Source organism: Eutrigla gurnardus (assembly GCF_963514095.1).
Source record: "Eutrigla gurnardus genome assembly, chromosome: 15".
Taxonomy (NCBI): Eukaryota; Metazoa; Chordata; class Actinopteri; order Perciformes; family Triglidae; genus Eutrigla; species Eutrigla gurnardus.
Genome location: NC_139938.1, coordinates 8,436,598 through 8,460,792, shown reverse-complemented (window position 1 = coordinate 8,460,792; position 24,195 = coordinate 8,436,598). Strand labels below are relative to the sequence as shown.

Sequence of the window (24,195 nt, the reverse complement as noted above, 5' to 3'; positions counted from 1 at the left end):
GTATTTCTCACTAACTGCTCGCTGCTTTATTCCTTCTCAACTATTTTATATGCCTTAAGGAACCTGGCAACTAGGAGATCACTGCATGGTTGTACTCATAACATTGACGTGTTTGTGTGGCTGTAGCCTTCGGTTGTATTGTACCTATGACTCATTGCTTTATCTCCTGGTGAATGCAGGTATCTCCTCTGCTAGCTTGTTGCACTCCAAGTCTCTGCGCGGCCACAGAGACTGCTTTGAGAAATGCCACCTAATCGCCAACCAGAAGCTGTCACGTTCCAAGGTGTCCCGAAGTGCCTACGAGGGCATGAAGCTGGCCTTCAGCCAGAAACTGAACCGTATCATCCAGTATGCCCAGAACAAAGACAATGTCTCCTCCAACGGCCCCAGCAGACGAGGGGCCAAGCTTCTTTGTTACAACCAGCAGAGTGACTGCAAGCTGCTGCCCCAGTCGGACGCTCAGGTGCCCCGCTACACGCCCTGCTGGGACATGGGCAAAGCAACAGGGCTGCCCGATTACACCATGGGGATGTTGGAGTGCCACACAGTGGAGAAGCTGGGACTGCTGCAGGAATCACAACCTGATGTTTGGTCGAGCGACGGCAGGAAAGGTCTACGCAGTCGGATCCAGTCGTCAGGAGGAGGAGCGACGCAGCACCGACACCAGGGCCACAGCAGAGATGAATGTGAGCACATTTTCATTTGATCTGAGCGTTATTGAAGCAGTAGTGGGAAGGTTTGATTTTTGTTGTTTCTTTTTTTGTTCTTTTGAAGGAAGAATAGTGTTGACAGCATGTCAGCAGAAATGGATCGGTGCGCTCTTTCTTGCTTCTTTCTGTCTTAACTTCAACATTCAATGAGAACTCTGCAATTTAGTTCAAAGGCAGCTGACAAAACGGTAACACAGGAACATAAAATATACATTCCTACTTGGTCTGTCCTTCATTTTCTTCTTTGCTATGATCTCTCCAGAGAAAAGTAAATTTTCCCATAACCACAAGATCAAGTCTGTCCTTGGCGTTCTCATTTCTTGTCACTACTAAAGCCGCTTATGACTACAGACTGTAGGAATGTGAGAGAGCCTTCTACAGTCAAGGTCCCTAATTAAAATTCTATGCTCTTAAATGAAAGATGACAGGCAATTCACTGGTACACGGTTTTGCATTTATTTGTGTGCTTATCTCAACATTAGCTCGGCTACACTTCCTTATCTGAATATCATGCAGTTGGACAGGAAGCTAATTTTGAGTTTCAAACACATTCTCGTGAATTTTTCTGCATCAGTTTACAGCGGATGTGTCCCGTAAACCTATACCCTTTTTTATTATTGACATTTAAATTAGTGATTACAAGAAGGTCAACACATTTTCCAACTTTAATCTATGTTATAAATGTCTGCTGAAGAACAGAAAGATTACACGTGTACATTCGGTGGGACATTCTGTCATCTAAACACTTTGTTTTTTTCTTTCAGTGAATAAAATGGGTGTGGACGAACTTCATCAGATGAACACCCAGCTACTGATGCAGATCCAAAGTATGTGGTTTTTTGGGGCTTTGATATAAAGTTCAACAGCTTGAATCCTCAATATTTAAAAAAAAAATTACATTTTTAGCATCTTCGATCTGTAATTTGTTATAAATCCCCATATGGTGGTGAAAGAAAAGAAAAACCTGCCTGAGGAAAAAGTGTTTTTACCTTTGAGCATACTCGCGTCTAGTCAACGCATCATCTCATCCATGTGACCGGCTACATTGAATTGGACACTGTGTAGAGCTCGCTCATGAGTAAGCCCTATTGTTTGCTGCACACAGTGAAGGCCACATCTCAAGCAGATTTTATGTTTTACCTATGAATGGCCAATTACCCAATAGGGGCTGATGTAACACGGTTGTTGTGAGAGTTCAGGCACACTCTTTTTTTAATTGACACCCCAGTGATCTAGTGAACTATTCTTAATATCTTCATCTCCAGTCTTCGGTTCTGAGTGTTTAAACGAGCCAGACTTACTCTCTGGTCAGTGTCAAGAGGGTGAAGACACAAGCAGCTAATGTAAGGTGTCCACTGATGAAGTCAAGTCTAGTGGGTGTCTGGCTATAGTCAGTTCCACATATTTCATTACTTTACATAGAACAGGTCCCACCTGTTAATGCTCTTATAGAAAGAAGGATAGATTTCTATGATGTGCTATGTTCTATTAGAAATATGTCCATGTCTATAATATGTTTAAATTAGTCTTCCTCAGTTCAAGTTTTACAATTTCTTTCTCTTTTGTGTGGCTTCAGCAGATGCATTTTCTGTCTTTGCTCTTTGCCCCTTCACTCATCTGTATTAGTGGTTTTCTTTATCTCACTGCCTGTGTATAAGTTGATCTTGTGTGGGAGTGAAGCCACTTATTCCCATTGTTTTGCCCTCTCTCTCTCTCCACAGAGGTCTTCGAGGAGCTGACTGCGGCCGTTCAGGAAAAAGACTCGTTGGCGTCAGAGCTGCACGTGCGTCACATCGCCATCGAGCAGCTGTTTAAGAACTGTGCCAAGCTGCCCTGGCTGCACATTAGCAGGGCCGGGGTCAAGGCCAGCAGCAGTAGCAACGGCCCTGTGGAGTGAGGTGCGAGGACGGCTTCTGTCTCCGTTGGGGGAAGGAAGCTGACAAACACTTCAAAGTGTTGGCTGCAGCGTGGCTGAAAAAAGCCTCCATGTATATTGAGTGACTTTTACAACGCTATGGTGACATTGAGTTGTTAGATCTGCTTTAGAGGAGCTTTTCGTGCCGGGTGGACAAGGCTTCCGTTCTCGTGGTTGCAGTGATGATGCAAGGATTAATGGGGGTTTGCAGTTTAAAACAAATTGCTGGTCTGGCATGTGACCTGAATTCAACCCATCTCGTGTAGCCAGGATGCATGTTAATACCAGGTGCAGTGGGGATCAGAGTTCCCTGGCCCTAGTCCACGGCGAGGACATCCTTTTAAGATTTACCTTAATACAGACTGAAAAACAGTTTGTCTGCATACTTTTATTCAAATGATTGCTGTTGTTTTCATTTAATTTTATTTAGTTTGCTGTCAAACACTCCATTGTTTGGACATTATTGAAATACTGCTTTTAACTGTGTTCTGATGGCTCTCTGTAGAAGGTGGTTAGTATTTTCTTACATGTCTTGGTGCAGAGTGCGTGATGCTGATTAGCTGGATGAAGTCTTTCATAATGGTTCCACCAGGCACTGCCAGCAGCAGTGTTTGCTTACTGTCCTCATGTCAAGCAGGAGGTTTTAGCTTTTCTTGCGGCTGCACACTGACAATATAAATGCTTGAAAAAAGGGTTTTCTGTTTGCCTTCAAACTGCCCGAAACTTGACTTGATAGTTTAGGAAAACTGTGGTGAGGAGATATATTTAACAGTAAGGAAAATTCTTACATCGAAGCAAAATTAAGTCTAATCTGGAAAAGACATGGCCGAGTGCAAGACAACACCCAAAAGTACCCTGAAGCAAAGTGTGAAAGTTAACAAGGCTGTACTAGCTGTGCAGGTTTTCCTTAGTGACGGTGATGATGACTATTTTGGGAGTGTCCATGAACTAATACTTTCTAACAGCTGGTGTCAATATCAGTTAATATACCCATATTTTCAAGTTTTAATTAAACGTTTAGGTTTATAGAAACTATTTCAAGATGAATATTTAATACAGAGCTGTCTGTATAGCTGTCAAGCACAAGTCAAACGTATGGCTATACACTGAATGAGGGCTATCTGAGGAAGAAATGTTTAACTATTTAAAAGAAATCCAGCTGCCAAACCAAAGTTTGTATTTGTTCTGATGCACATTTGAACTGCAAGCATTTGACTTCCATTAGCAGAGGAAGATGCAATACCAAACTGATTAACGATGTATGTGGCTTATTGATTTACATCACGGTGTGATATTGAACCATAGATTTATTTTCTAAAGTGTTGATGTGGAACTGATTTGTTCTCGTGTACACGTGGTGTATGTTTTAGAATTGATTGATCTTTCATGTGCAGTGTTATCTTTTTTTTTGGCCCTTTCTCCTGTATTGATGTGAGAGCTGAGCAATACATGGAGGTCCCTGATTTCTGGACAAAAGGAGACAAAAAAAAGGAATGGTGGTGGAATCCTGCAGGTTTGGTTAATTTATTATTCAGGAACCCTATGCAAGAAAGAAACGCATAAATCAGGAGCCTTATTAAATAGCAAATATCTAAAAGAATATTGGTTGAGGTCTCAGACCTGCTTGAGTATTATAATCTGGGGAGAGAAAGTTATATTCAGATTGATATTTAGAAAAACCCAGCATTGTCGCCATCTCTTTTGCTCTCTCTTTGTAAGAGAATAAATATATTTGACCCCTTTTTAAGGGTTTTAAGCTCCATTTAAACTTTTATCTTGGTTTTATTTGTATAACTGTATTCAGTGTGCTTGAGTGTATTTAGATTACTGGTCCTAAATGCAAGTCATTCAATCTTCAGTTGTATGTTTTTTGTCTTTTAATTCTGAATTATGCTGTCTTTTTGTGTAATGTGGAAACACGCCTGGGCCCATGGCTCTGGTCCATTAAAACGGATCTGGTTGTCTCATTATCTTTTAGTGAAGGTGTAAGCATACTGCACCTCCTGGTTTTCGACTTGACTCTTCGTTCATTTATTTTCTATCGTTGAACAAGGTTGCATTTGTGTGTTGTGTGATGATTCTATTTATTGTCTGTGCTCATGGACCTTACACATGCTGTGTGATTTGTGCTTAAGTGACAGTTTGTATTTTTTTGTAAAATATTTCAATAAAATTATTTTTACTACATACTGATATGCTTGATTTTTTTCCATTTGTAACCACTGCCACAGGGAAAAGAGAGATGGTGTGATTGATATTCACATTATTATAAAAAGGGAAGTGACAGACACTAAATGGTTACTGAGCAACATGGGCGATATACAAACATTTACAGAAAACTCCAATATAAAGATAAACAGCAGCAGCTCCTCGGAACCACAGGTTTGGGTGTTCTAGCTCACCTGGTAGAGTGGGTGCCCTGCTAGCTCACCTGGTAGAGCGGGTGCCCTGCTAGCTCACCTGGTAGAGTGGGTGCCCTGCTAGCTCACCTGGTAGAGCGGGTGCCCCATGTAGTAATGCTTACAGCAGCACAGAGTTGAATTCAGCCTGTGACCCCTTGCTGCATGTCATCACCACCGTAAGCATAAAAAAACACTACTAAACGTTGCGTTTGTTGTCAAAACTAAGAGCCAATCAGCTCTTGGATGAGCGAGTGCCAGACGTTTCCCATATTGATATAAATATAATTAAATAACAATATAGGGATTATTCTGCTAAAATTGGATGTTTACTTTTAGATTTACTAAATAGATCTTGTTGCTAATACTTCTGTACTTTTACTTGAGTAAATGATTTTAATCCATCTTCCACTATTACTATTCCCACATTAATTACAATATGTATTTTTTTTTTTTAAACTTGCTTGAACCGGAAGTCACATGACTTCGCGAAGTTCGGTAAAAGAAGCTCGGGGGCGGAGCGACACAGACGACGGACTCTTGCTAGCCGGGAAGACGACGTGCTCAAAAAAAGTTACCACAACAGCTATTGGTAATTTAAAAGTTACATTTTGTATTTCAGACATGTAGCGTGACTTGGTTCTCGCAGGCAACATTAATATATTATAATATATGTATATTATAAAGGTAATATAACGGTTAAAAATATGTGCGACTTGCTAGGTTTTGGCTAGCTAACTCCCCTCCCCCTCCAGCTAGCGCATTCAGTAATGGGGTAAATTGGCACACCTGTAGATTCTCCAGTACATTCTATTGGTTGATAGACATCTGTTTTTGTTTGTTTCTTTCTCGTGTCTCGTTTCATTGCACTCTTCAGTAAGGCCCAGCTCGACATGGCGACCACCATCAGTTTTGGATCAACCATTTCTCCATGCAACGTTGCTGCTGCCGAGAGAGCACATTTGGAAGAAGTAACCGGTAACGGAGATTATTCCACATTTAATAAAAAATGCATGTCTTCTGTTTTTCGTGAATATTAAATTGGTTTAATTTTGTTATTTTCTGACTTTAAAGATGAAAAGGGAAGCTGTGACCCAGACAAACTTCTGCAGTGCCCGTTTGACAAGAACCACCTGATCCGGACCTGCCGCTTCCCTTACCATCTTATAAAATGCAGGAAGGTGAGTTGAGGGCTTGTTTATAGCAACTAATGCCAGCGGGTATGGGAAAAGTATTGTAGATTTACATTGAGGTAGGGTGCAAGAACATGTGCGTCATGTATAGAACTTTAAACGTCCCTTTCTTTTCTCCTCACTGATGTAGAATCATCCAAAACTGGCTAGCGAGCTAAAAACCTGCCCTTTTAATGCTCGCCACCTGGTCCCAAAACATGAGCTGATGCACCACACTGAAACCTGTGAGGACAGAATATCTGTGGACACTGAGGATGGTGAGATTATCACTTTATTGTCCCTTTTGTTTTTGCCCTTCAGAGTCACCTTGTGCTCTGTTTCTGAGTTGAATTATGCTCTGTTCACAGGTGGAGATGCAAATGGCCATTGTAAATGGCAAGTCCCAGTCAACACTTGGGTAAACCCGGACATGTCTGAGGATTGGGACGAAGGTATTATTAGTGACCACAATTACTTTTGTACACTTTTTGTGTGATAAGATAATAATCCTTTATTAGTCCCACAGTGGGGAGTGTACAGGGTTAAACAAACAAAATATACTGTTAGTCTGTGAGCTTTAGAGGTGCTGTTTAGTTAGATTTTTGTTGCTTTTGGACAGACCCATGTCATCTCTTTCCTGTCTTTATGCAACGCTAACCTTCACCTGCTTCATATTAAGGGTATAGACGAGTGGTATTGACCTTCTTAATTAACTCTCAGCAAGAATACAAGTGTTTTTTTTTTTTTTTAAGGTATCAATCGGCATCAGAGTTAAATATTCAATGCACTGAATCAAAAGCAATATCAGTTTTGTTCCCTTACGTACGAACCAAACTTTTGAACACGTTGTTTTGAAAGTTAACCGGGTGTTTTATCTTGCAGAGGCTGATGATAATGCTCCTCCGTTTGTATGGGGTGTAAACACAGACCCGAGTCTACAGTAAGTGGTTTGCTTCAGCTTTTTTAGTAATGTCTGTGTATTTTCTATTTACTAATTAACTGTTTTGTCTGGTTTCTCTGCAGACTGGAGACGAGGCCCACCAACCATCTGGGTCCAAGTTTAAGAACTCCTAACTCGCTCCCGTGGTCTGGGTTTAAGCCATAAATTATCCATATTTATTGAGCCTCTTGTATTAAAGCATGCATATATTTAGGGTTCTTTTTAAAATGTGTTCTTAGCTGGTCTTCATTAAATTAAAAAGTGCAGTGTGTAGGATCTGGTGACACCTTGCTCTAAGGATTGCAACAAACTAAAATGTTTACGCCAGTAGATCCCTACTAAATGCTACACACTGTTCCTTTTTTCTTTATTTGCACAACTATCTCAAATGTATTTTGTATATTGGAAGTGTTCTGATGTGGCTAGCACAGTATGTTAACGGTGTGTGTGTGTGTGTGTGTGTGTGTGTGTGTGTGTGTGTGTGTGTGTGTGTGTGTGTGTGTGTGTGTGTGTGTGTGTGTGTGTGTGTGTGTGTGTGTGTGTGTGTGTGTGTGTGTGTGTGTGTGTGTGTGTGTGTGTGTGTGTGTGTGTGTGTGTGTGTGTGTGTGTGTGTGTGTGTGTGTGTGTGTGTGTGTGTGTGTGTGTGTGTGTGTGTGTGTGTGTGTGTGTGTGTGTGTGTGTGTGTGTGTGTGTGTGTGTGTGTGTGTGTGTGTGTGTGTGTGTGTGTGTGTGTGTGTGTGTGTGTGTGTGTGTGTGTGTGTGTGTGTGTGTGTGTGTGTGTGTGTGTGTGTGTGTGTGTGTGTGTGTGTGTGTGTGTGTGTGTGTGTGTGTGTGTGTGTGTGTGTGTGTGTGTGTGTGTGTGTGTGTGTGTGTGTGTGTGTGTGTGTGTGTGTGTGTGTGTGTGTGTGTGTGTGTGTGTGTGTGTGTGTGTGTGTGTGTGTGTGTGTGTGTGTGTGTGTGTGTGTGTGTGTGTGTGTGTGTGTGTGTGTGTGTGTGTGTGTGTGTGTGTGTGTGTGTGTGTGTGTGTGTGTGTGTGTGTGTGTGTGTGTGTGTGTGTGTGTGTGTGTGTGTGTGTGTGTGTGTGTGTGTGTGTGTGTGTGTGTGTGTGTGTGTGTGTGTGTGTGTGTGTGTGTGTGTGTGTGTGTGTGTGTGTGTGTGTGTGTGTGTGTGTGTGTGTGTGTGTGTGTGTGTGTGTGTGTGTGTGTGTGTGTGTGTGTGTGTGTGTGTGTGTGTGTGTGTGTGTGTGTGTGTGTGTGTGTGTGTGTGTGTGTGTGTGTGTGTGTGTGTGTGTGTGTGTGTGTGTGTGTGTGTGTGTGTGTGTGTGTGTGTGTGTGTGTGTGTGTGTGTGTGTGTGTGTGTGTGTGTGTGTGTGTGTGTGTGTGTGTGTGTGTGTGTGTGTGTGTGTGTGTGTGTGTGTGTGTGTGTGTGTGTGTGTGTGTGTGTGTGTGTGTGTGTGTGTGTGTGTGTGTGTGTGTGTGTGTCGCGCCGCGCCGCGCCGCGCCGCGCCGCGCCGCGCCGCGCCGCTAAACTAACGGCTCTTTTTCTGTGTTGTTTTGCATGCCCCGATGTTAGTTACAAAAGGCACTGGTTTAATGTTGTGTTCTTGTTGTATTAAAATACAAAGTTTATAATTATTTCAAATCCTCGTGTGGTCGATCATGAAAATGCTCAGTGCCAATATATTAACAAATGAAAGGTCATTTAAATTAGAAAAGATGATTTAAAAATAGCTACAGACACTACAGTTTACGTAACTAACAAAATACACTTATAGGCTTATTTCACAATATCCAATTAATTGGGTGTTAAACTGATTGAATTATGGGAGTCTACCTAAGCATGGAAGCAGCTCTGTAAACACAATCACACTGTCATAGGATGACCACTGGATGGCAGCACTGGTCAACCCACACTGGTTAGTATCAGAAAAATGTACTCCAAGAAGAAATCTAAAAGTACCAATGCACAGAATTGTCCTCTTACTGTTATGTATTATAAGTCATGCATTAATAGTTGGTTGACATAGAGCTAATTCTGAACTGATAAATAAAACTTACAAATTATTGCAATAATACGAATGAAAAGCAACTAAATCACATTTATTAAGATGTAACCATGAAATGAGTTGCATGAAAAGTTGCTTAAACATAATAACCCTCCGATGTCTTTGAGCAGCCCCATTTACATGGTGACGGTAGTTCTGGTGTAGGTCCCAGCATCTGACCCCACACATGTCCTCCTTAGTAAACTGCTGTCTTGACATGTTCTCTGGGCAGCCTTTGTCGGGGGGATAACTTCCTCCTTGCAGTGTCTATTTCTGGGCATTGGCTGGTTCGGTCATATAGCAGTATAACAAACCTATTGATTGTAGATATCACATCTAGCGGTATGTTATCTGGGGCAGAAGATATTTTTAACAGGGCATTTGTAAGTTCTGGAAAACAGTCCATACAGCCCATGCAGTCTTCTTCCCGTGGCCAGCAAAGCTGGATACAGTGTCACAGCGGTCAGTGCATGGAACACTGGAAGTGCTTGTGACTTCTCAGGCCCCAGTCCTGCTGCAATTTCATGGGCTGCAAGGTATCGAAACCCCTTTCCGGTCCCAAATGCCAACCATAGCTCATCTTCTGGCTGGAGACCCTGAGCAACTGCCACAGCCAGAACCACAACATCAGTATCAACAGTTTGTATCATGATTTTCTGATGGCCATTTCTTGCTGCATGGGCCACATGTGAAGACATTCTACTATCAGCTTCCTCATGTGTACATGGAGCAATCAAAGACAGATCATGAAGTGGTGGCTTACTGAGGACATGTACATCATGTGTGACAACAAGCCGTTTGTCTTCCAGCACAACTCTAAACCTATCTGTAACCTTGTTATTAACCCATAATGAAAAGTCTTGATCCCTCTACATATATAATTGTATCAAATTTCTATTATATTATCCATTGTTAATGTGAAAATTTAACTCAAAACAGGTGGTCACTGGTGGCCATCTTGAAAATTCATCATGCCTCCACATCTAATTTTGTTCTATATGTCTTTGGCTACAAGTGTACAAAATTTGACGCTTTTATCATAAAATGCACACTCCTTAGGCCTACATAATTTCTAGCTAAGCTGCCGCACTATAATGGGTTTGTATAAAATGAAATGTTGACCTCTACACAGTCGTGCGTTATATTAATATACATCTTTATTATCTTCCCACATATTCTTTTCACTTATATACTGTGAACATTCGTACATTCCCTGGTCAATATTTTGTACATTCCTGTACAAAACTTCCACTTTAAACATCTTTAATAAAATATTTTGTCATATTTTCTATTGTACATTTTTCTATTTTATATTATGTCTCTTGACTTTTGGAATAAGACAAATTCCTTGTATGTTCAAACCTACTAGGCAATTAAGCCGTTTGTGATTCTGGGATTGTTCCCTGAACAAGATATGCGGTTACAGATGTCGGTTGGATGATCACTTAAGAATCTCACTGATATGATTGCCAACAGAAGCAACGCAACATGACTGCTGACACGGAAGAAGTGCTCCATCATGTTGTCTGATTACTGTCTTATTGCATTATAGATGGACTGCTTATGGTTCTGTCTTCTTCGTGTGTGTTAGATGGAGGTCGGGTGCCCCCTTGTGGACAAAAGGCGTTTATAACTTGAACTACAAATGAGATAAGGGATTGTAATGTGTTATTTCTGTTATTTCCGGGAAATAACACACTATGCTATGTGGTATACTTCTCATAGCCTTGAGAAACATTGATATTAACCGCATGGCTTCAAAACAGGTGAGATTTCATGGAATGGTATTGTGCTCATCTAAAAGGATGCAATCCGTTTTTATTCATTTCCATGTCTACAAATATGTAATTTTTTTATGATGGCCTGTGGAGGATGAGCTGAGGAATCTGAAGCCTGGAGAAAGAAGATGCTCTGTAATCTGACAGCAGATACGTCTGGCAGATGGCAGCAGGGTGAACAGGCTGATGCTGTTATGGGCGTAGAGCGCTGCAGGGACGACATACTTTTGTAGGCCAACCCAGAAGTTAGCATCGTCCCGTTTCCCTCGACAAAAAGCCAAATGGATTTTTCCGTTAGATTTTGGATTATTGCTGAAAACAGACAAATGTGTATGATACTTACTGTCCCTGTCACGGGTGTATGAATGAAGGAGGTATGGACCCAAATGCAGTTAAAAAATGTTTATTTAAATAATAAGCTAGCAAAAATGTCCAAAAACTCAGGGAGACCACATGGGCTAAACACTATACAAAAAAGGGAACAGGATAATCCAACACATAGACAAAACTCACAAACAGTAATAAAGACAAGACGGGCTGGACAGATCAGATGGTGGACACACATCCGGGATACAGCAGACAACTGAGCAAAGACAGAAAGGAAACACAGACTAAATACACAGGGCTGATCAGGTCGACGACAGACAGGTGTGGAAACACAAGGGCAGGCTATGGGGATTGGGGAGAACGAGAGGCAAGGCTGACGAGACAATGAGACGCAGCTGGGAGACAGAGAAGTAGGGAAACCAAGACAGGAAGCAAAGCACATGACAACACAAGACAGAAGGACTACAAAATAAAACAGGAAACCAACACTACAATACCCCACAGTCATGACAGAAACAAGACAAGAGAAACGCGTGACAACACAAGACAGAATGACTACAAAATAACACCTGAAACCAAAACAACAAAACCCCACAGTCATGACAGTCCCATAGACACAAAACAAAATGATATTCATACAAACAAAAAACAGGATTTCATGACAAGCATAAGTACAGACACACAGACAGCTCGCTCACCCTCTCCCAACTAGCCCTCAACTGTGAAAAGACACAATGACCTGGATAAAAAATAAAACAATTAAATTAATTGCATACAGAACAGTTAGAATAGCCCTCCTGTCGAGTGTCGTGCTGCACTTCCCATGTCAGTTTGTAAAGTTCTCCTCTGTAAAAGTTAAGAAGAACTTGACACAGAAATGTTGCCATGTTAATGGAGATGTGTGGTGACCATGACAGTAGTTTGTGATGTTGATTCCTATCTATAACTGTTCACTCACCTCAGCTCCACTGATGTAGACCGGGGTGTGTGTCTTCACCTACTTTTTTCTAAACTCATCGATCTGCTACTTGGTTTTTCTGACGTTGAGCGGTAGTTTGTTGAAGATCGTTAATCTGATCCCACGATAAGACGTCTCATCTGTGTTTTTAAACTTCACTCTAGAGATCATTTCATGTACAGGGAAAGTGAACTAAATGACTTCAACACTAGATCTGAGGAGGTGTGACTGCCAACCTGACCGGAGTCTGTTCGTGAGGAAGTGCAGAATGAAGTATTCAAGCCCAGAGAACTACCTTTACCAATCAGTTTTAGGGGGTGATTGAATTGAATGCTGGGCAGAAATCAACAAGCAGCATTATGATATAGCTGTTATTTTTTTCTTACTTTGAAGCCTGCAGACTTCTTAGGGACCAGAGTGTAGATGGTCGAAGCAGGTGGGAACATCCTCCTGTGACAGGATATGTTAAAAATGTCAGTGATGACATGACGTTATCAGGCCCGCTTACTCACATTCACTCTGGTCAGACCTCTGGAGGCAGGACAGGAGATGGAAGCCTGCATGAAGAGTGTTGCTGGTGTTGACGTCTCTGTCCGGTCTGTCCTGATGTCTCCACGTTGCCTCCTTGGTGCCAGATTTCTTTCTCGCTAGCGTCATGTTTTCTTGCCACCTGACATAAAGATAGCATTTTTATCTCTGGATAGGCCTCTCACCTTGATATCTCCATTCAAGGCCTGCTGCAGCTTCATCTGTCCACATTTTAACTGTATTACTGTGTTTTACCCATTTATTCCACTAGGAGTAAGTAGGCAGCAGAAGCAAGGGAACGGGGTTAGAGGTGGGCTTTGTGTCTGCCAGCACTGTTTGTGTAAACATTGTCCAGCGTGTCGTTTCCCCTGGTAGGGATGTGGACGTGCTGGTGCAATTTAATTGAAACTGATCTGAATTTCAAAATCATGATTCTGATTCTAATCTGCTTGATTAAATTTGACAGCTGCAATAAAAAATGCCATCTGGTTGTTTTGCCACGCGGCTGCTGATGACCTCATAAATACTGATTTTCCTTTAGTTTGCATCAGGAGGAATGTAAACAGCAGCAAATAAACACTGGTGAATTATCTGGGGAGATAATGAGAATTCTAGGATAATTTATTGTAATTATGCAACACAGGGCTGCATGAATTATCAACAAATCACAATCAGCTACAGTTAGTGTAACACAACCTAAATGGATGTATGACTCCTGTTTACATTTGTATTCATGCCATTACTTGTTTGATGTGTTGAGTACTTTGTGTTGTTTGATATGTGGTCTTGACTTTGTTTAGGGTGGGGGAGTTCATTAAAACAAATATTTCAAATTATAATGGAAGTAAACCTGGACCAAAATCAATGGCAATGAAAATAATAATAATATAAAACTAATAAACTTTATTCATACTGTAGTACCTTTCATGACATAAAATGCAAACAAATCAACAACAGAGGTATTAAAACAGAGAACACAAAAAACTAAAATAAATCAAGTAATAAAAAATAGGAACAATAGTAGTCAAACTATAGTACAACTACTATAATAAAAATTATAACATTGTCACGTGACTTAAAAAGCTTTCTAGCTCACTATCATGGAAGTAAAAAATAGAGCCTGGTTTAAAAGATACACAATCCCAAAATAGATGTTAAAAATGTAGCTACTTGATGCAGGGAGACATTATGATTCATGATCATCTTTAAAAATATATATATTTTAAGTACATTTCGATGACTATAATGACATTTGTATATCGTCCCATAGTTGCAACAAACAAAAGCACATGCCTGACGCTGTGAGTCATAACGGTAATGAGTATGACTCAGTCCATGACTCATATGCTCGACCAATCAATGGCTTAGATCAGTCTGCTTGTAACCAATGAGAATAATCAATGGGCGGGGTTTGTGCCGTAAAAGGGCGGGTTTTTACAGTCGTATCTCAAGGGTTCTTCTGCTGGCGAACTTCCCCTTCCCATTCATTTTACCCACAAGCTGGAGGAGCGCTGTCGGAAAGGTGAGATGTTTATGGCCTCGTGTCTCATCACATTAGACAAATGTCTCTTAACGTGACCGGTATCTGAATATGTCGCAATTTATTAGGACTATTTCGAACTTTTGCCCCGATATCTAACGGATTACTGTGTTACTTAGCAACATGAGGCGGTTAACTTAACGCTAGTCCATTAAATATGTATCTAATGCTAATGCCTTAGATTCTCTTAAGATAATGACGGGTACGTTATTCACCACTAGGTCGGTTTCAAATGCAGTTCGGCGCTATTTAGGGAACACCTCCGTACCGTTAGCCTACCTAGCTAGCACGCGAGTACAGTAGTGTTGTGGAGTGAGGTGACGCGTGGATAACCGGAAGTTGTGCGTCACAGCCCGCCTTTCTGGGATGTCCACAACGGTCGGACCGTTAACGTATACTGTCAACAACAGAAAACGATGCCAAATAGTCCGTTATGTTGAGTGTCTTTACGTTATCTAGTCATCGTTTTAAACAAAACCATCCCGTCTTTGCCTCGCGCACATGGAGACGTGCTAGTTGACAAATAATCTCGGTGTTTTTTCTTACACACTTGGCTACAGTTTGTTGTTAATGGTGTGTGAAACCACGACAAAGCACCTTACTGCAGTTCAGCATTGAATCGGGGCGTTTCAGACGCCCGTCTAACTAAAGTTGATCTCCTTTCAGAGGCTGTTGGAGGAACGTAATGAAACGCATGTGAAATATGAGGAGAGAAATTGCTGCTGTGGTGTTCTTCCTGAAGAGGCTTGTGAAAAAGGGGGGGAGGTTGGAGTCGCACAAGATCGATCTGTTCGTTGAGAGGCTGGCTGTTGCGCTCCAGGAGAAATTCAAGGGGCACTGGTACCCTGAAACCCCCAGCAAAGGACAAGCATACAGGTGCTTCTCTCGGTCCTTTGTCATTTACTGCTATCCAACGCAACCTTTTACAAACATCCATCGATGTGTACAGGCCGACAATGTTAGGACTGTCTTAGACTGAAATCAGTCTTGTGTGCTCTGCAGGTGCATCCGAATGAACAGGTTCCACAGGCAGGATCCAGAGCTCCTTCGGGCCTGCCGAGAGAGCGGGGTTGAGTACAATGACCTGAGACTGTTCTGTGAACTCACACTGTGGGTGGACCCTGGGGAGGTCTGTTGCAGGTGAGACCTCGAATGAAGAGCTCGGGCAAAATGGGAAGATCGTAGTTGAGCCGAAATTACATATAGTTTTAGTATTCAAAACATGAGATGTTTAATAATGTAATGCATGGCTAATCAACTATATTGTTCAGGGGGTCACATTTTTCAATAGACTGGGAGCCAAGCACTTTTTAATTTTTTTATGACTTTATTGGGTAGCATTTTAGACATAAACTGATAATGTGATATATCTACACATAATAAGGATCTATGCCCCTCACTGGGTACCTGGTTCCGTTTTAAAATGTGGGAGCAAATATGAGGGATGCTAAAAGGACGTTAGACTTGAAAACGACTTTCCTGCAATTCTACAAGGGATTGATTATCGGCCCGGCTGATTATCAGCGCTGCTATTCAGCATTTTTATGGTTATTGGTATCTGTCATTTTTTTTAAAGCCGATTTGCCAATAATATAATTTGATTTTAAAATGCACTACTTTGGCTCTGCTGTAGTCGCAGTCACTACTCTCTGGTCTTTAGAAATGTCCCAGTGCCTGATTTTTATTTTTTATTTAAGATATACTATATTGCCAAAAGTATTCACTCACCCATCCAAATAATTTAAATCGGGTGTTCCAATCACTTCCATGGCCACAGGTGTATAAAAGCAAGCACCTAGGCATGCAGACTGTTTCTACAAACGTGTGTAAGAATGGGTCGTTCTCAGGAGCTCAGTGAATTCCAGCGTGGTACTGTGATAGGATGCCACCTGTGCAACAAGTCCAGTCGTGAATTTCCCTCGCTCCTAAATATTCCACAGTCAACTGTCAGTGGGATTATAACAAAGTGGAAGTGATTGGGAATGACAGCAACTCAGCCAAGAAGTGGTAGACCACGTAAAATGATGGAGCGGGGTCAGCAGATGCTGAGACACATAGTGTGCAGAGGTTGCAAACTCTATGCAGAGTCGATCGCTACAGACCTCCAAACTTCATGTGGCCTTCAGATTAGCTCAAGAACAGCGTAGAGAGCTTCATTAATCTGATGGACGAGTCTGGCTTTGGCGGTTGCCAGGAGAACGGTAGTTGTCTGACTGCATTGTGCCACGTGTAAAGTTTGGTGGAGGGGGATTATGGTGTGGGGTTGTTTTTCAGGAGCTGGGCTTGTTGCTCCTTAGTTCCAATGAAAGGAACTCTGAATGCTTCAGCTTACCAAGAGATGTTGGACAATTCCATGCTCCCAACTTTGTGGAACAGTTTGAGGATGACCCTTCCTGTTCCAACATGACTGTGCACCAGTGCACAAAGCAAGGTCCATAAAGACATGGATGAGAGTTTGGTGTGGATGAACCTCAACCCGAAAGAACACCTTTGGGATAAATTAGAGTGGAGACTGAGAGCCAGGCCATCCCTCCAACATCAGTGTGTAAACTCACAAAATATACGCTTCTGGAAGAATGGTCAAAAATTCCCATAAACACTCCTAAACCTTGTGGAAAGCCTTCCAGAAGAGTTGAAGCTGTTCTAGCTGCAAAGGGTGGACCGACATCATATTAAACCCTATGGGTTAAGAAAGGGATGTCACTAAATTTCATATGCGAGTCAAGGCAGGTGAGCGAATACTGTTGGCAATATAGTGTAGTTCAGCTTATCAACAAACGCAGAGCGGCAGAAGAAGGTATTTGGAGCCGTTTGCTGTTGCTGAGCTTGCGTAGTTCTTTTGACGGTTCAATCACATATTTTATTAATTTTTTACTTTATAATACTATAGGGAACTATTGTATTTATTTGTTGAAAGGTTCTTTAAATTTAAGACATGCTCTGTTTCAAAAACGTATTATGGATTATTATTCCTCCTACATTGTTAATAATCTATATCGGTATCGGCCCTGAAAAAGCCACGTTGGTCTAGCCCTAAATTCTACAGTCACTGAAGTCACAAAACCGCCACCTGCTGTTTAATCTGTGATCTGCCAGTTGAAAGGCCTGGTGTAAATGTTTCAAAGACTTAGAACAACAAGCATCTGGCATATTTTTGTGTTTCTTATGTAGCAAAAATGCTTTTTTTTTTTTTTTTTTTTACTAGTACCTGCTGCAGCCATTGATGCCAATTTAGCCTAGAACCTGACCAGAATCCCAGCCCCCTACCTGCCTTATGCTGCTATACTTTTTGTCTTGTACTTATCTTCTTTTTTAGAATTTAAATGTTTAAACATTTCCTCAAACAAATGTTTTTCCCTCCCTCTTTTCACATTTAATAAATAGGTACGGAGAGCATAATCCCTGCTTCTCCGTGGCCAGTTTCTCAAACGGCGACGATGAGGACAAAGATGTTGCAAAGGTGACCAGTGCTTTGGAGAGGGTGACATCAGACTACCACTCAGGTTCTTCCTCTGACGAGGACAGCACACGCAATTCCCCTGTCATGGTCTTGAACAGACGCCCTGCTTCTCAGGTATTTCATAATACATTTTAGAATTTCCAGGACTAAATATTCTGTGCCGGTCTGGAGAATACAGGAAAGTTACTCCATGGTACTCCAGGTTTTGGAGAACGACCTAGTAGCTTTGCTGTGTTCTGTTTGACACCCACTGTCGTATTGTTGAGATGAATGCTTTTGTCATCAAAGTTAGATTTTTTTTCCATTATTTGGAAGTCAAATGTGGGTCGGAGATAGTTTGTTTTGCAGGTTGTGTAACTTTTATTTGTTTTTCTTTTAAAGGCAATGAATCCAGACGCTCCTACGTGGCATCCTCAGAAGTTGGTCCCAGGGAAAGTTCACATCCTTCCTCGGCCCCACTACGGCTTCAGGCCTCACGGCAGGGCCCCCAACACTTTTAGGCCTAATCCATGGGCCCCCCCTACCTATGGAGGAAGGGCTGCTCAGTACTGGGACACAACCCAAAATCTGACACGTTGTTACAGTTAGGATCCGTGGCACTTACCGTTCACACTAGACTGAAGACATCTTGAAAATTAGTGAACAGATTTTTTTTAACATGAATTTTTATAGATAATGTATTTGTTTTTTGTTTTTTTTTGGTTAAAAAAATCTTGTGCACTTTAGACCATTTGTTATACTTTAAATAAATCACTTGTATTAAATTAGATAATGAAATTGGAATACTGCACATTTTGAAGCATGTGTTTTTACAATGGGAGACGTTCATGTATGCCACCTACTTTTGTCCTTTTTGTAATAAAATGTTTTATTTATTCATAGTGCAGAATTGTCAGATGTATTTACTTAAATTTATGGAGTTTTATTAAACAATTCCCAAGCATCATGATGTGTGTATTATTTTAACAAAGGGATCCTCAAAGTGTTGTGGTTAAGTGGTTTGTTTTTATCCTTTTGCCTATTTGCTAGCAGGCAGAGGAGAGAAAAGTATAGCATGGCTGGACATTGTGGATGTGTTCTGCTGAAAAGGACACTTGTATGCATTTAGGGGTTTTGTACCTGACCCATTCTTTTTAAAAGTTGAACTGCTAGATAAGGAATTGTTGTGAAATATAAACAAATTGGAGGCAAGCAGACATTTGTACTAGTATGATCATGATGGAGTGTTTGAATCCCAATGGTGCCAAGTTACCCCCCCCCCCCCCCCCCCCCCCCCACTGTTCTGTCCTGTGCAGCATGAACCGTATGACCTAGGATCAACTTAAATGTCATCAATCCACCACAAGCATTTATTTGGATAGATATACATACTGTGTGTGTGTGTGTACATACATTCACATTTCTATACAGTATATACACATAGTGTGTGTGTGTGTGTGTATATATGTTTGCCATTGATTTCTAAGACTATTGCATTAAAGGTGCACCCATACAAATGATCACCAATATGCAATAACAATTTTGAAGTACAGTACCATCTAAATAACATTTCAAAAATACATAATGGAACCATAACATAAGTCATGGTTGGATGCCCCAATATTTGCAGCAATAAAACTACCCTCGTTGATCGGGTTGTGGCAATATGTGAGATAAATTGCCTAACTCCGTATGTGTTCTGGGGGAAAGTTGTACAAACAGGACCCTGAACGAGACGCACATCGAGTACCATGTCGCAGAGGGGACCACGGGCCTCTGTCCTCCATTAACAATTCCTGGGAAAGCTCCCTGTTCCCACCGGCAGAGGGCAGCACTGGCTCGTTTGGGGGAGAAGCGCCTGTCACGTGACACCCTGCGGCGCGCTCGCTCCGCCGTGCACCTGCAGAGAGGAGAAGGAGGAGTGGAGTTTGGATGCTTCGCTCGAGCTGGACTGCCGCGTTTCACTCGAACTCAGCATTAAGTTCTTCGAGCAAGTTTCGCAGAAGAAGTCGCGGCATGACTGGAACAGGGATGGATCTCTCCGCCGGCCGCCTCTGCTGTGTACTGTTGAGCCTCTTTGCAGGTAAGTTTTCTCAACACCAACTGCCGGTGAGCTACTTTGATGAGAGTGGGGGGGTTTTCTCTAAAACGGCGTACGGACTCCGGTCAGCCATGTAGCGCCGCGGTAATGTTAACCGCCGCCGTTAGCACGGAAACTTGTCCGGTTCGGTAAGTTTAAAACGTGGGAAACTTAAGTTGACGTTGTCTTACCTTAAGTATGATCAACCTTGAAGTCGCTCAGTGATTTTGAATAAACTACATCTGAATACACTTGACATAATTTGCTCTGAGTAACTCCGACCCAAGGTCAGTTTAGTTAGCTAGCACAGTAGAACTAGCGTCCGGCTAAACCCAGTTAAACTGTAACAGTTGAAGTAACCTGGACGTTACATCATAGTCAAGTTGGCTAACGTTATTTATGTATGCGCTGTTGGACACACATTATCTTAATAACCCCAGTGAAGTGACAGTGGTTTGTGTTTTTATTATACTAGCTGAGGTTAATTTGATAACTGAGTGAATACATATTTAAATGTATTGTGATTTTGGGTTACTAAATAAATCAGATGCCTTTTGTGGGTGTTTCCCTGAGCCGAAACTCCGTGTGTTTCCGTGTGATGTCTTCTGGTTTCTCGTCTGGTGGTTCACACAATAGCTTGATCCGCTCTTAAACCTGTGGCTCCTCGACTTCAAAGTGTTGCCCATCTGCCAGCCCCCCCCCCTCCTCAGGGCTAGGCTATCACATGTAAACTTACCCACCTGTTTACTCCTGTTGACAGCTTTGTTTATGTTGGTATCATTCACTTATTTAAATGGAGCCCTCCATTGATGAGAGTGAAGTCCCAGTGGCCCTCACCTAAGAGGTTTTTGTTGGTGTGTGTTGATAGTAGGCGGGTATCCATCAACGGAAGGTGAAACCTTTGGTCAGAATAGTTATTTTTAAACCTTCCTTGCTTCTGCTAACTTGGAGTCAATGATTTAGAGCTGAAATTGAGATATTATTAATTTGGCTGTGAAATGACACCAAGCCATGTGTTGTATTTTAACTTTAGTTTGACCAAAACTAATTTACATTTTTGTATCTTTTTCATTCAATGCTCAGTTTGTGCATCATGTGGAAACAATCCAAACATGGGTAGTTTATGCATCAAAACTGAATGATCATCATGATATTCATCTTGAATGTGTAGGAGTTTTCATTTGTCACTGTTGCTTTGTCAATTTTAACAATTGCATGACTTAATTGTGGGAGTATGGGTGTGGCGTCACTGGAATTTACTCTGAAACTTAAGAGAGTTCTCTCCTCCCACTCGGAACAATTTTGTGAAACTTTTAGCTACAGGATGGTGGCTGCTGGCTTCAAACAGCAAACTTGCTAAATATTTTTGAGATTTTGATGGGGAGAGCCTCAGAGCCATTGAATGACATTCCAGTCTGCTGATTAGTGAGAAACCGTATGGAGAAGTGCTTTGTTTAGGATCATCCAGCACATCTCTCCGTATAAAAGCTGGGGCACTGAGTGTAATATAAGGTTTGTGTATAGTGTTTCCTTTAGCCTCCCTTTGTCTCGTGATTCACATTGTTTTGTACACTGGTTTGAGCTCATTACCATCTTAATGGCATCACGGCCTGGTCATTTGGGCGCTGTTCCACTTCAGCAGACAAGAACAGTATCTGACAGACTCATAGTACTCTTTTAAAATGGCTTAGAAATACCCAATAATATGCTCACCTCCTTTAAATGGCAAAATAACAAATAGGGCTCTTCTGCTCCATTTTCCTTGCTCTAGTTTTCCATGAGGCACTGCATGGAATATAAAATGTTGACAAAAGAAATATTAAGAGTCAGATCTGTAATCCATCAAGTTGTGATCCTTGAAGTTGAGGATTTGGAATCTGAAAGTGCAGACGTTATTCACCCAGCCTTCATGTTATGAGTCAGGTTTACTCAACACTTGGAAGCAACTATAGGAAAATGACTTTCTGGGAATGTTTGAACCCAATGTAGTTGTTTCTTTCATGTGGACCGATTCTTAATTCTTTGTGGGGGTATGTTTTTTGATAGGGCATTGTTATCGACTGTTGTTGATCAAGCATCAGATCATGTTGTTGCCACAGTAAACACTACTCCATGCAGAAGCTGACACATGACGGTAGATGTGCTTTGATTATTCTGTTTCCTACATCCATCGTCAAAGAGATCGTCCAAGAAATCAATCATTAGACACTGTGGTCAGCCCTGTATGTGAGTCCACTTCTACCCTTTTATTGACAGACACGTTTTGATTTTGTCAATACTCTTTATGTTTGAGTTTTTGCATTGGGATATTAACAGTCACACGTTTTGTCCTGTTGCCCCCTCCACTCCTGGCTCTTTGGGTTAAAGTGAAGCCATTGACAGGATAAACAAAAACCCATTGAACATGTGAGCAGGCGCAGAACGCAGTTACCTGATAAGGCTACAACCAAAGGCCCTGGCCAGGAACTGGTTGCTTGGTTACCTTTTTGAAAACAGATACGCAGATCCAGGGAGTGTACTTGTGTGTGTGCGCTCCGGTTGCTCTACATAACTACCCTCCCCCTCGCTTGCATGTATGAATTAGGTCCTCTATTACAGCAGAAAAAAAAATCCCTGATATATTTTTTTTTCGCGATAGCTGTTGAAGATGGATTAAATATCTTGATGTAATGGTAGTAAATCATGTCAGGGGAATCACTTTTGTCACACGTACAGCTGTGTGTGTATTGATAAGGTCCATGAAGAAATAGCTACAAAAGAAAGATGGGTGGAGGCATGTACACCACAGCCTGAGCCATTGTCATTGGCCCCACGTAGACCGTAATGACTCTGGGTCACATTCACTTGTCGTGACCCGGTAGTCCGATGCCTTTACTTACCTCCTTGTTGGCTGAAACATGTTGCAGCCACAACTTCAGCCACCCACATTTGCCTGCAGCGCGCCGTCCTTGGAAATGAAGCTGGAACATGTAGAATTGGATTACACTCCAGGGACACTGCTTTGTCCTCCACAATCTGACGATAGGGACGACCACGCATGAATATTCACAGCCCCGGACATTAATATTTTAGCATGCTAGTGCTGCACAAGCTCTGTGCCAACTCCTCACCTATATGGGAGTGTGAAAAGCTGGTCCCGCCTTTACCTTTCGCCATATTACCCCACCTCTTCCTCCTTTCCCCCCTCCATTTCATATCTGGATTACTGAATGAACAAATTGCTGCCTGCTAGAAAATGAGTGAAAGTGATTAATAGGCCTACTTGTTTCTGAGTCCTGTTCATGGCTGTGCAGCCACTCTGTATTCAGGGCTCACTCCGTTTTCCCAGGTAGGGACTAAAACTGCCTTCTGGGTCGCTGCCAACACATTCTTGCGGGAAGATATATTGGCGAGATTATATGTGAACCCCTTGGTCACAAAGTCAATGTTACATTGACAGATATTTCAAGTTTGTATGTCTTGTAACTTCTACAACACTTTGGCTACAGTATTGGCTTACTGACAGCTCAAGGGTCACCAGAGGCATGCAAATGATGTGCTAGATTTTCAGATAAGCATAACTCTGGGGCAGTTTTGCGTTGATGGCACAATTTAGTGGCGGATCAGTTTATAAAGGTCATGCTTTAGTGTCTCTGGACCTCGGGGACCATGATATATTGGTCAGCATGCATTCTTGGACCATTGTTTTTTGTCCCATCAACAAAAGTGTTCAACAAAAACAGCAAATTCTCTCATTTGAAAAACAGTTAAGTTTAGTTTTAGTTTTAAAACATAAAAAAATCAACTGATATTGTCAACAATGTGATGAGGTTACGTAGAGGTTGTGTAGTCACTGTAGCGTCCATTCTGCCCTCTGTCCAACATGACAGGAAGTACAGTACAGAAGAAGTAGAGCTGCCCCGAGGGATCGTCAATCAGGTCGAATTTTCCGGATCTGTATATGATTTGATAGTTTGTTTATTGGATTAATTTTAACTCTGGATTTTCATTGTGTTAGTTAGCAGTCAGGATGGGTATCGTGAGGATAATATACTACTTATATCGATACTCCTTATCACTTTGGTTCTTTAGCAATCTTAATAATCTCTTTCATTACTAAGTAATGGCCTTTTAATGTATTATATTAAGAAATTAACTATTCAAAACAGTATTCACATTTTTAATTTAACTAAATATTGAGTGGCAACAGGAAACGATTCTAAAATGTCAATAAAATATATTATATTTCTGACATCACAACACTAAGTAGTGAAGTTGGCTCCCTGTTGCAACAATAAAGTAATAAAAAAAACCTTACCTATAGCACTCTGATCATAGCACTGTTGCTTTTAAGGTACTACTTTACTCAGATGAGGACCTAACACT

General features: G+C 41.6%; 4 protein-coding genes across 5 annotated transcripts in view; all 4 read left to right on the top strand.

The window, feature by feature from the left end:
• The window catches only part of cUnh21orf91 (chromosome Un C21orf91 homolog), an 18,036-nt gene extending 13,221 nt beyond the window's left edge, over positions 1-4,815 (top strand). For both annotated transcript variants that reach the window (XM_084029748.1, XM_084029749.1), the window contains exons 3-5: positions 180-686; positions 1,475-1,537; positions 2,432-4,815. In XM_084029748.1, the coding sequence (XP_083885874.1) occupies positions 180-686; positions 1,475-1,537; positions 2,432-2,607 (746 nt within the window). In that variant the 3' untranslated portion in view covers positions 2,608-4,815. The remainder of the gene's footprint in view (positions 1-179; positions 687-1,474; positions 1,538-2,431) is intronic.
• Positions 4,816-5,537: 722 nt separating this feature from the next.
• Positions 5,538-7,503, top strand: LOC311025660 (gametocyte-specific factor 1-like). The gene is made up of 7 exons (XM_084028673.1): positions 5,538-5,616; positions 5,902-6,002; positions 6,099-6,205; positions 6,348-6,474; positions 6,565-6,648; positions 7,079-7,136; positions 7,220-7,503. The coding sequence occupies exons 2-7, from the start codon at positions 5,918-5,920 to the stop codon at positions 7,299-7,301; spliced, it is 543 nt and encodes a 180-aa protein (XP_083884799.1). The 5' UTR covers positions 5,538-5,616; positions 5,902-5,917; the 3' UTR covers positions 7,302-7,503.
• Positions 7,504-14,224: 6,721 nt separating this feature from the next.
• btg3 (B-cell translocation gene 3) lies at positions 14,225-18,715 on the top strand. The gene is made up of 5 exons (XM_084028338.1): positions 14,225-14,293; positions 14,978-15,187; positions 15,314-15,451; positions 17,696-17,885; positions 18,153-18,715. Exons 2-5 carry the CDS (start codon positions 15,015-15,017, stop codon positions 18,357-18,359), a joined length of 708 nt encoding a protein of 235 aa, XP_083884464.1. The 5' UTR covers positions 14,225-14,293; positions 14,978-15,014; the 3' UTR covers positions 18,360-18,715.
• A 960-nt stretch (positions 18,716-19,675) lies between these two features.
• Positions 19,676-24,195, top strand: part of cxadr (CXADR Ig-like cell adhesion molecule) — a 38,100-nt gene continuing 33,580 nt past the window's right edge. The window contains exon 1 of the mRNA XM_084029114.1: positions 19,676-19,833. Within this exon, the coding sequence (XP_083885240.1) occupies positions 19,683-19,833 (151 nt within the window). The 5' untranslated portion in view covers positions 19,676-19,682. The remainder of the gene's footprint in view (positions 19,834-24,195) is intronic.